The 12,557-nt window shown below is 41.0% G+C and overlaps 1 protein-coding gene across 2 annotated transcripts in view; it reads right to left on the minus strand.

Moving 5' to 3' along the window:
* LOC148646950 (interferon-induced protein 44-like) overlaps window positions 1-12,557 on the minus strand; it is a 36,900-nt gene that overhangs the window by 17,114 nt on the left and 7,229 nt on the right. Inside the window, exon 6 of one of the 2 annotated variants that reach the window (XM_088608655.1) lies at window positions 1,956-2,127. The exons of the other annotated variant lie outside the window; for it this stretch is intronic. Coding sequence (XP_088464781.1) covers window positions 1,956-2,127 — 172 coding nt within the window. The remainder of the gene's footprint in view (window positions 1-1,955; window positions 2,128-12,557) is intronic. 2 annotated transcript variants of the gene reach the window in all.

The raw sequence follows: 12,557 nt of genomic DNA on the forward strand, positions 1-12,557 counted from the left end.
ACTATAAATTGTACAGTAATTAATAGCAGTAAATACTGATGTTTTGCGCCCTCTTACCACAAAAATATATATGTTTTGTAGCTGGGATGAACTTTATTTCGTACGCGTAGCTACTGCGATTCGGACACGGACGGTTAAACATGGCGGCAAATCAGACACCCGGGGGGGGGGGGGGGGGGGGGCATCTTCTCGCCTCCATAACTAAAATGCCAAATAGGAGTGGCTTAAGCGACATACACAGTCGTGTAACTGACAGTTTGCGGTAGCCTATCGTGTAAATTACGCTTTGTTGCTGATAGGTTAAGCTTTCGAAACTCTGCCCCAAAGTCATGTGACTGATTTTTCGCCCTGTTTCGTTGGCTAAACGCAATGATCACAAGCACCACCATGGTCACTGGGATGTGTAGTTTTTAATTCCGTTTGAATTATAACTGTACGTACTGTCTTCGTATTTGGCCAGGGCTTTAAAGAGAGGGCGCGCCAAAAATTTTCGGTGCCGTCGTCTCCGCTTTAAAGGTACCCCCGTCGCGGAAGAATTCGATCTCGGGATGTTTGCCCAGCCTACTGGTAGTATTTATAATGAATGACCTTAGACAAGCTGTAAACTCAAAATATTGCCCTGGTCCACATTCTTTTTTTCATTGACCGTCTTTGTAAAAGTAACACCACAGCATTTCGTTGATCCAATCACGCATGTTTCTTAGTAGCTGAGCATAAAAAGAATAGGAGCAAAACACGTGTGAAGGCCATAAACGATAATTTTGGAACAAACATACAGTATTACAGTATATGGCTGGTCTCGGTACTTTAAAGAAAAAATACACACCAGTATTCCACTTCTCCCTAAACATTTTAAGCATCGAAGTCTTTAACTAACATGTGAAATAACTTGTGTATAAAAAGTGGTAGTTTTAAGCTTTTCTGCGAATACGCTCGATACCGGAGCAAACAAGCATACTTTTGGAATTTGATTAATAAGGAATATAATATGGAATCTAATAATAGCATATCTAAAGAAATTAATAACAATATAATTATATTCATGTACTACAACACAATAGTGCATGCTGTACAATGTCTGTTGAGAAAACATCAACTTTATTAAAAGTCCAACGAAAGTTTAATGGTTTTTAATCACCGTTGCAGGAAGTTAAAAAACACTTGAATTACTTATCCAGTCACTCGAAAAAAAAAATGTGGAGAAAAAAAAACACATTGCCCGACGTTAGAAAGCATCTTCCATTACATTGCTTGAAAAATAATTTTATTTCAAGAGACTGGATAAGTAATTCAAGTGTTTAACTTCCTGAAAAACGAGTAATAATTTAACAATATATGTAACACGTGTAATCAAGGGCCGCCTATATGTGTGGCATTTGGTTAGACTGGACAGCAAGAGATTCAGTGAATGTCTTTCTGCCTAGATGGATGAGAGGTGAAGAGCTAATCTTGCTCTTGTCTGACAACGAACCAGAACAAAATCCAGAGAGCAGGGAGTGTGGCCAGAAGAACCCTGGCTGTGTTTCAGAAGAGTGATGTTGGGTGTGTCTGCACTGCAGGGACAGAGAAGGACCCTGGCAGATGGGGTACACTGGGAGAACTCTTAGTGTGCAGAGTCAATGAATGAAAAAAAGAGAGACAGGGAACAGCAGTAAGTGGAGAAAAGATAATGTACAGATGGGTCAAATTAGTTCACCCAGTGGTGTGGGGTCTGATATGTCCTCAATGGATTGTAGCATAGATTTCAAATAAATATTAATCAGTATATCACAATTTTAGAAACATTTGAACAAAATAAGTAGTGTATAGTACTTTGTGGTGTGCCTGAATGCTCCAGGCTCACTGGTAGATTGTAACTATTTACTGTATGATTTTTCTTTATTAATTTTAAACATATTATATATTATTTTTAAACATTAAACATTTCATAGCCTCTTACATGATAAATTCCTTACCAATGTCAGAGATGTTTGATCTAATTTGTTTCAGAAACTTCAGAACATGATCATCCATAATGCTCGCTTGATCTGCTGCCACAACGTAGACAAGACAGTGGGCCTCATCATTCACAGTGGGATTCTTGTTGAAATATAGGGAGTCATCACTGAGAGGGTTTTTTGGATCGAACTGGTGGAGAGAAATGTAATGAGCAATGTACAAGTGTTTAATAGCACTCTTAATACCTTATTTTTCTTTTAATTCTCTTGAGACCTTAGCTCCTCCTATAACCTGAACCATCTCCTGTACTCTGTCACATGGTATACTGGCCATTTACACATGAAGGCAGTCTCCTGCAAACTAGAACATAGGTATTTCTGGTATAAATGTGCATCTTCAGTCTTGTAGGAGCACTTGATTAAATCACAAGGTTGTAGTGGAGCCTGCTGCTTCTTCTGGATCTGGGACCTCTGGATCCAGCTACTTCTCCTATATCATTGAGAAGAACCTTAACAATCCTAGATACCTGTTCATCATCAATAGACTGTTCAAGTCAAACCTACCTACTACATTACCTGCTTCGTCCCAACTTTGTAACACTTTCTTAGACAATTTTTTAGTCACAAGATTGAGAACATCCGTCCTGCATGACTGTTGTTGCTGGTTCTCCCCTTTCTCGTTTTCACCCTATATCTAACTTCTTTCTCTGGCTAAAGTGTGTTGCTGTTACTATTCAGTTATGGATCTTATTGCAAATAACCTCTTCATCACCTTCCAGTTTGTTTTCAGACAATAACACAGCACAGGAAATACCCCTGTCAACCCTTGTTACTGAAGGGCTCTGTACTGCTCCCCCCACTATTCTGAATGTTCCCAACTGGTCAGTTATTAACATCACATGATTGTGATTGGAATGATAATTTCTATTCAGATGATACTCAAATCTAAGTCCATACTAAACCTCACACTGACGTAGTTGTGTCTGTACAGCTGTTTTGTTCTTACCTGGATTCCTATCATTACTAATGTCTATTGACATGGGGGGCCCTGGGCCCTGCATGGTAGTGGTACAGGGCTGTTGGTCATCAGCACCTGGGATGAAGAAGGCATCACACCAGAAACATTCTGTTTCTTGTCTTTTCTGCATGGAATAAATGTTTCCTTATTCCTTTGCTGCCTACGCATGCTGACGAAGCTTCAAATGTTAATTATTATAATATTGATATTGCTGATAAGTAAGACCAGATTGCTGGATCTATCAGGGAGAAAGGAGAAGGCTATGCATGGTGTTGACTGCAATAAAAAATGCTTCCTCCTGAATCTCACAGAAATCTCTTTAAATCACTCTTTAATGCTTTAAAAAAAAACAACTATATGACTCACATTGTTATATCTTGTGGTTTCTGCATAGATAATTATATACATGATCAAGAGATTTCTACTGGCATAAGCAAAGACTGTATGTCACTTTGCATCCCTGTAATTTGTTAGAAGCATGCCACTCTTAGTGCTTATACACAAACTCTTAAATCAAAGAATGAGGAATGTTGGGTGAAGCTGTCCTCCAAGTCCCAGAAAACAACAAGATCCTTCTACTTCAAAGCAAGAGTAGAGAGCAATACTGACAGTTAGAATGGGGTTGCCACCCCCCTAGTGCTTATGAACAAACTCAAAGAATGAAGAATGTTGGCTGCAAGAGTAGAGAACAATGGAATTGGTTCCTTTGGAAACCACAGCATAGAATATGCAAATGAAAAATGGATTGAAGTTGCTAAGTCTCTGCACTGAGCATAGAGTAATGAAGAAAGATACAAGAAGTGAAGAAGGGGTTAACAGTCCTTTCTGCGTGAGGACTGGACTTCTAAGCAACAGGCTAGAGTTATGGCAGGAAAGGGGGATAACTGATAAGGATTCTAGATGCCAGCTAGGAAACCCCCCAGGGAAGGAAACCTAACACTGACCATTAAGAGTGACCAAAGTCTGTGAACTGGCCAAACACAGTGACCTCCCCCCATTACCATAGTAATGAGCTATGTCAGAAGCGGCAGAAAAGGGCTATATAAACTGGAAGTTTTGTATTGGCACTTTGAACAATACTTGGGTTTTATTGTTCCTTGCATGCAATAAAACTCATCTGTTTAACTTCATCTCGGGATCCAGAACTTATTTGTCTGTAACAATAGTTTTTGGCATCATGACCAGGATTCTCCAGAAGGCGCAGAGCTTCCCATTGACAGGAGAGAAGCTCAGTGCACATTTCTAAGAGGTAAGGACTCCTCTTATTAAAAGTCACGACTCTCTTGTCTGACCGATTGGGAAGTCTCTGCTGCCTGCGAGGATCGCCTGAGATGGAGTAAACGTGAGTTTCTGGATACCTCTGGCCCGGGGAAGACACTGGTATATGTAATGGGTGGTTGGCTGTAAGCCCAAAATTTGGTCTGGCAGGCAACGAGCCGTAGTATTGTGCACAGGCGTTCGAAAATGGTGTATGCCTTAATTGCACATGGAGTTTTTTGAAGGGGTTTGGACCTTTACCGCAAGGCTCAGAACTGGTTTGGCCTTAATTGCGCACAGGAGTTCTGAAGCTTGAATGGTGCCTTAACTAGGCACATAATCCAGAACTGGTTTGGATTAATTGTGCACAGGAGTTCTCAAGCTTGAGTGGTGCTTTAATTGCACATATAATTCAGGACTGGTTTGGGCCTTAATTGCACACAGAGTCCTGAGATTAGCTATGCCTTGAGTTCTGAAGCTTGAATGGTGCCTTAAGTAGGTACGTAATCCAGAACTGGTTTGGCCTTAATTGTGCACAGGAGTTCTGAGGTTCAGAACTGGTTTGGCCTTAATTGCACACAGGAGTTCTGAAGCTTGAGTGGTGCCTTAATTGCACGTATAATTCAGGACTGGTTTGGCCTTAATTGTGCACGGGGTCCTGAGATTAGCTATGCCTTGATTGTGCACGGATTGGCGTGGTTTTTTGTTTTAAAGGGAACAGGAGAGACGTAGATGATATATATTTGTTTTTATGTGTTTTCCTTGTTTGTGAACTGAAATGGAAATCTAATAAGGAAATTGAGTCTTAAAAAGTAGAGAGCTTTGCAAAAAATATATTGGTGCTTTTAGAAAATATATTTCAAGGATGTAATTGCTGTGCTACAGTAAGTGCAGAATTTTAGAAAACAGTGCGTCAACATAGTACACTGTTTAGGTTACTTTGGAAGACAATGTACCAAAACAATATATGCTGTCTGGGTCGTTAGAATTAGCCAAAAGTAACTGATAAGCTTTGAATAACAAATCTAGTGGTGCATCTTCTTTCATTTTACGATGTAACCCGTTTTGTCTTAAGGAAAGAGGAAGTTTAAGAAGGGCCAAAGTGCTGAGCTTTCTCTTACAGCGCAACATCTTCTAAAAACCCTGTACTCAGGTAGGAACTCTCTTGTGGCTTCCTTGATAGTTATATTTCCATGACAGAACATACACATATGCACAACACTAACATAAACACACCTCATAATAAAAGAGCAAAGCACTAGGTAGCAGGATTTAAAGGATGTTCAGATCCGAGAATAGCTCCGACTGGAGCCCAATGCGTAAGTCCACTCCGGGGCAAAAGCAGCAATACTGGCGTTCTGGGGATGGTGAATTACGGATCCAGGAAGGGAGTCCTCGAGATCTTGTTTCTTGCCTGTGAACAGTGCGGTGTAAGTCCTCTCTAAAGACTCGGAGAGGCATTTAGATCTGGAGGTAACAGACTCCCTTAGCTGAATACGTGCAGAAATGCACAGGTTTTCCAAATAAAAGCATCCGCCTATGAGCTGTTACCTCACACACGACAAAGTAAATCTTTATAAAACGGACATGTGTGCTAACTGGGTGTTTGAGAAAGTAGTGGAAGTGTCCGATTATGTATCGGACAAGTGTATGTTGACGGAAAAGGAGGAAAATATAGGAAGAAGCTGAGTTTGTCAGAGGGAGTTTTGGGCGAAGATGCCTGTAATAAAACGTATGAGTATTGGTATAAGCACAAGGATGTAGCTGAAGCCCTGGTGTGCGGCTGACACCAGTGGTGGCAGATAAATGAGATAAACGTGAAAGAGAAATCAGGATGTGATAAAAAAGAAAGTGTGTTTACAGGAGAAAAAAGCGAAAGAAAGAAATAAAAGAAAAGATACTATACTCGCTACAAAGAAAAGTTTGAACAAAAGCAAAAAGAGGCTGTCCAGGAGGATCGAAACCTGAAAAAGTGCTACAGACTGTCAGACGTTGTTTGGTCTTAGCAGGACTAAAAAAAAAATAGACGGATAGTGGAATAATTGATGTCGAGTTAATGAGAAGTTACGCTGTTAAAAAAAAAGAGATGTATGTAGAAATTAAATAAAATACAGTGCGTTGTAGCACAAAGAGAAAAAATATATTCTTGATGTGTATGTGTTTTATGAATTTGTGTGCCGGCATCTACGTACATGTGTGTGTGTTGTGGTGCCTCCGGGGGAGAGGTTTATGTAATAGAGACAAAAGTACTCACACCACACTTCTCTTTAATTTTGGAGTTTTTCTCCATTTCTCCAGTTCGTCCGTCTTCCAAGCCAATCCATGATCCAGTCTGAGTTCCAAAGTCCGTAAAGTTCCACAAATCCGCGCCGTATCCAAATCACAAACCGTAAACTGTAATCCTTTATTTTCTTCCATTTTCCATTATCCTTAAATCTGTACCAACACCAACCGAATTCTACTATCTCCTCCAAAAACGCATTCACCTACTGGCTTCCGCGCTGGCTCACTGTTTCCAGGGCATATATATTTTGTTTCCTGATGAGACACACCTGTGTCTCGTTGTTTTCCGGACTAAGCCCTTTCCATCTGGTCTAAGTCGAGTATATTGAGCAGATCAAAATTTACCCTGTGGTCAGCAAGATGTATGCAGATAAAGAACAAAACTAAGAGAAGAGTCAAAGATTTCTATTGGGAAATTTGTAATGAACTTAAGAGGAGGATAAAGATGGATATTCAAAGATGGAAGTAGCACGGTGCAAAGGATAAGTGGAAGGGGTTGATGGTATTAGTGACTAACGAGAGTTAAAAATGTGTAAATTTGGTTATTTTTGTATATAGTAGAATGATTGTATTGTGATTTATACTTTTATAAATAAAAAAAAAATATTGAGCAGATCGGATTCCTAAGGCTGAAATTTTGCCCCAGCATTATGTTCATGCCAAGAGATGGCTAATGAAACACCGGCAGGGGAACGAGGTGTCAGTATGTTGTCAACACAAAGCTCTATACAATCTCGTAAACGTAAAATCAGATTGTGCAGTGTTGGGGTAGAATAAGGAGCACTGGAAAAGGACTCAACCAAAGGGCTTAGATAATCATTTGAAAGATCTTAACTGGTTATGTGTGTGGAACAGACTACCATTGAAGCAGACAATGTACAAGCATAAGCTAACTAAGGTTAAGACCTGTCCGTATGTGAGTTGTGAGAAGGATGAATCTGTTAAACATGTGTTTTGGGATTGTGTGACTGCGAGACGAGTGTGGCGTGAATGTGGACCTTTACTGACTGGGGTCCAGTCTGGGTTCATCTTGTCATATGACATTATTATGCATGCATGGAAGGGGACGGAGAGGAAACAGTCAGTAGACTGGATCCTCTGGCTAATAATATCATTAAATTTACCCTGTGGTCAGCAAGATGTATGCAGATGAAGAACAAAACTAAGAGAAGAGCCAAAGATTTCTATTGGGAAATTTGTAATGAACTTAAGAGGAGGATAAAGATGGATATTCAAAGATGGAAGTATCACGGTGCAAAAGATAAGTGGGAGGGGTTGATGGTATTAGTGACTGACGAGTGTTAAAAATGTGTAAATCTGGTTATTTTTGTGTATAGTAGAATGATTGTATTGTGATTTATACTTTTATAAATAAAAAAATATTGAGCAGATCGTTCCTGAAATACCTGCCCTGGATGACCCTTCCCCACGGTCATCTTACAGTGTGTAAAAGAGCGCAGTGCGTAACTGTGAGTTTTCATATAGTAAATGGCGGTGCGAGTGTGTTTAGCCAGCCGGACTGGCTAGAGACTTAACTAAAGAGACTTGATGAAAGCAAATGATGAAAAGCAACTTAAAGAGACTGGGAAATATAAGACCGTCTGAAAAGTATAAGTATAGTACAGGTGGACCTAAATGAGTTAGATAAACAGTTTTTGTATTTATATATAATTAGTTGAAATAGTTGAAAACAAAAGCTGGATTTATTCGAATGTCTCAAAACCAGATATCACTGAAACACTGTTTTTAGAATCATGACTGGTGGATAACATTGTGAAATTTGCAGAACTAGATAATCTTTACTGAAAAATTGGGAGAAATATGTACACAAAGGTGCGAGCAGTTCACATGGGGTGTATTCCATAGAAATTGGATAAATCTCAGAAACAAATCTCAGAAACAAAAGAGACAGGCTGACTGGGGGAAATCTCCGGTTTACAAATTAGTGTGAACAAAAATATACACGCATTTACAAGAGAAACTGCAGAAAGCGCATGCAGGATGAAGGAAGCAGGGACCTGCCCTGTGGTTCAACTGAGAGATCTGTTTACATTAAAAATTAGATTGGTAAATACCTTGTAGCCTCCCTAAGTCTGTCCCAGTCCAGTGCGCAAAATGAGTTAAACCTAAAATGTACTGTTAATGGTGTGTCGGTTTCTCTGTTATGGGATACTGGAGCACTACTGTCATGCTTGTCTCACTTCACTGTTCAACAGTGTGCTATAGAGTACTATATATGGGGAGATGGCAGGAGGCCACAGGAGTACAGAGGCAGCAAGTTTTACTTGCTGAGTACCAGATTTTAACATTGATTTTAACACTTACGTGCATTTATCACCCGAATGTGGGTGGTTCCATCCCAGATCTATCGGGCTGGGCTGGGATGTTATTGAGCATTACAAGGAATGACTATACAGAACAGGGTATCACGTGGCTTCAACTGACCTCTGTGATCACTCAGTATGTTGATGATATTCTGAGTGCTTCCTCTGATGAGGAAACCTGTAAGGGTGGAAAATGGGTTCTGGGCAGCTGTGCTGACGCAGGAGCATGGAGGTAGGCACCCCGGTGGGATACGATTCGGGACCATTAGATGCTGTAGCCAAAGGGTGGGGGACCGTGAAGATTTAAGAAGATGTAATACTGTTTACTGATGGGTCTCTCTGGTGCATGAGGGAGAACAAAGAACAGGCTGAGCTGTTACGACAGAGTGTGACATGCTAAAGACTGGAAAAATGTCCCTCCACTGCCTCAGCGCAGCAAGCCAATTTAGAGCACTGATTGAAGATTGCTAAAGTAAAACGTGAACAATTTATATTTATATACTGTATGTATTTGATGTATGTATGCCACAATTCTGGAGGGCTGTGGAGAAATAGAATTCTCTCACTACGGCAGGGACTCCAGTTAAGAATGCTGGGTTTGTCTCTGAACAGTTAGAAGCTTTTGCAGCTGCTGACTGGAGTAGCTGTGGTAAAGTGTAAATAACACAATAAAGAAATAATTCCAGTAACTTGAGGGAATAACTTAATCAGATGCAGATGCCAGGTGAACAGCCCTGGGAGACAATGAGTCTGAGACCCCTGTGAAATCTCTGTTGGTGAAAAGGGTCAGCTACAGGACATTCAGGCTGAAGCCTCTAAAGCAGAGAAATAGACATAGTTAGAAAAGAATGTGGTGCTGCATGATCATGGAGTATGGGGGGTCGCAAGCACAACGGACACCCTGCATGCCCTCACAGCCTAATGCCCTTTGTAGCCCGACAAATTCATGCTGTCAGATACCCGGGTGTGAGTCAAATGGTGCCCCAGTTGTCCCGAAACTGGGTAGGGACTGTGTTTAATGCAGCAGACACTGATGTTGTATTTCAATGTGATGCTTGGCAAAGGAACTCAACTACAGCTCAGGTGCGGGTGTGATGGCTCAGAAAGCCAGCCCCTGAGGGACCTGTCATGTACTGGAAAATTGACTATTATAGCTTGCCAATATGTAAAGAGAACACTGGACTCTTAATGATGGTGAATCTGTTCTCCTGGTGGCCACTACCTCTGTAACTCTCAAACATTTGATGACGAAGATAATTCCGTGGTGGATTCTGCACTGTCACTTGAATACTGATCTAGGGACATACTACACTGGGAAGGTGTGTAAGGCTGTAATTGCCTCACTGGGAGTGAGGTGGAAGTTACATTATACCCGTCACCCACAGTCTGCAGGCATAGTGGAACGAATTGATCTCTGAAAGACCGACTGATGAAATATCAACTGAAGGAACACCATGGGTAGATGCTCTACCTGCGGCCCTTTGCAGTCTACGGGTTGGATCAAACGGAACTGTGAGACTAAGCCCATTTGAGATCATCATGGGCAACCAAAGAAACTCCCTGGAAGGCCAAATTTGGGGTAACGGATTGTTGAGTTTGCTAATTCGCTGTTACAGTATTATAGGTTGTTAACTGAAACGGTGCACAGGGCTTGTGAACAGGTGCTGGACGTTTGGCGACCTCCAGTAGAGGGAAGACATGACCAGATACCTGGCGAGTGGGTGTGGGTGAAGAAGAGATAACCTGCCAGACGTTGCAACCCTGCTGGGGAGGGACCATATCAATTGTTACTGACTACCGACCATCTGCCATCTACCATCTACTGACTGCCATCTGAGTGACAGGCTGAGATTGCTGGATCCACGCATCGCACTGTCACCGAGCCACTGCACCAGAGACTGAGTGAACAGAAAGAAAGATATTGTTACCGTTTCTGTGTCTGATGCTTCCTAACGTGGGCCAAGAGCGTGCTTGTTAGGCTTGAGGAACATTACTGGAGAATATGGTATCAATACATTGCTGGAGTTGTCATATCTATCAGCCACAGATAATAATCAGAGTTGGGTCTATAATGCTATTCTAAGATTCTGATGATAGATCTCCACATGGCTGAGGTCTGCGTTTGGGTCCTGGGGTGGAACTTTATTACAATATTTATTTGTAGGATTAGTATTGTTTATATGTAGAATTGTAACCATCACTTGTACAAAGACATTAATCACATCTTGCTGTAACCGTGGGACTCACAATGTCATGGTAATGCATGCCGGTACACCTAGAAAGGAAGGTCTGCCCTGACATTGTTTGTGTAAAAAAAAATAGGCAGCACTGACGCATGCCATATTTTATAAGGGGTGAATGAAGAAAGATACAAGATGTGAAGAAGGGGTTAACTGAGTCCTTTCTGCGTGAGGACTGGACTTCTAAGTAACAGGCTAGAGTTATGGCAGGAAAGGGGGATAACTGATAAGGATTCCAGATGCCAGCTAGGAAACCCCCCAGGGAAGGGAAACTAACACTGACCATTAAGAGTGACCAAAGTCTGTGAACTGGCCGAATACCGTGACCTCCCCCCATAACCATAGTAATGAGCTACATCAGAAGCGTCCGAAAAGGGCTATTACCATAGTAACGAGCTATGTCAGAAGCGGCAGAAAAGAGCTATATAAACTGGATGTTTTGTACCGGCACTTTTTTACAATACTTGGGTTTTATTGTTCCTTGCATGCAATAAAACTCATCCGTTTAACTTCATCTCGGGATCCAGAACTAACACAAAGCACCATCTTTCAAATGAAAAATAAATACAAATGGATGCACCCATGCTATTTTATAGATTACATCATTGTTAGGCTCCCTGATATGAAACATGTTCTCTTCACACAAGCCATGAGAAGGGCAGAGTGCTAGATAGATCATAGAATGATCATAGCTAAGCTCAGAATGAAGATTGGGACATCTGTTCACCTAGGAAGAGCTCTTCCAAGAAAAAAACAACAACTGCATTTTGCAGTGATTGTGTTTTTGTGGCATACGAGAAGTGGAGGTACGAACCAACATGCAGCATTCTTGAAAACCTCAACTGAAGAGGGCTCTATTGAGGACAAATAGACTTCTGTATATCGTTCCATGAGAAAGCACTCTAATCCATCGGCTATAGTAGAAAGAAACATCAAGACTGAGTTGATGATAACTCAAAGAACATCTTCAACCTACTAGGTGCCATGCACAAGGATTACAACCCCACTTCTGAGGTTCTCAGAAAACAGTAAGAAGAATGGAGGAGAAATGTACAGAACTTTCTGCAACAATTTCAAAATGAGTATTGGATATCCAAGGCACATGAAATACAGAAGCACGTGGACAAATATGACATGCTGACTTCTATAACACATTCGAGACCATCCATGGCCATCTCTCTCCTATTAGGAGCGCAGATTGATCTATTTTAATAAAGGTTGAAAGAAAAATAGTACAGAAGTAGAGCAAACATTTCCAAGCAGTCTTAAACAATCAAAACCTAGTCAATGTCTCACTTTTAAAAGATCTTCAAGTCCTGCCCACCATCCAGGGTCTTGATCTCCCACCCACCTTCTTCGAACCCTACTCTGCCATCAAGTCTTACAAAAATTAAAAAAAACTCCTGGATCTGACTTCATCCCATTTTAATTTTGAAAATTGGAGGTTATGCTTCCATCACAGCCCTTCATCACTTCATTGTGGAGACAAGAATGCATT

The sequence above is a fragment of the Lepisosteus platostomus genome, chromosome 16 (assembly GCF_059453375.1).
Source record: "Lepisosteus platostomus isolate fLepPlt1 chromosome 16, fLepPlt1.hap1, whole genome shotgun sequence".
In the NCBI taxonomy this organism is placed as follows: domain Eukaryota; kingdom Metazoa; phylum Chordata; class Actinopteri; order Semionotiformes; family Lepisosteidae; genus Lepisosteus; species Lepisosteus platostomus.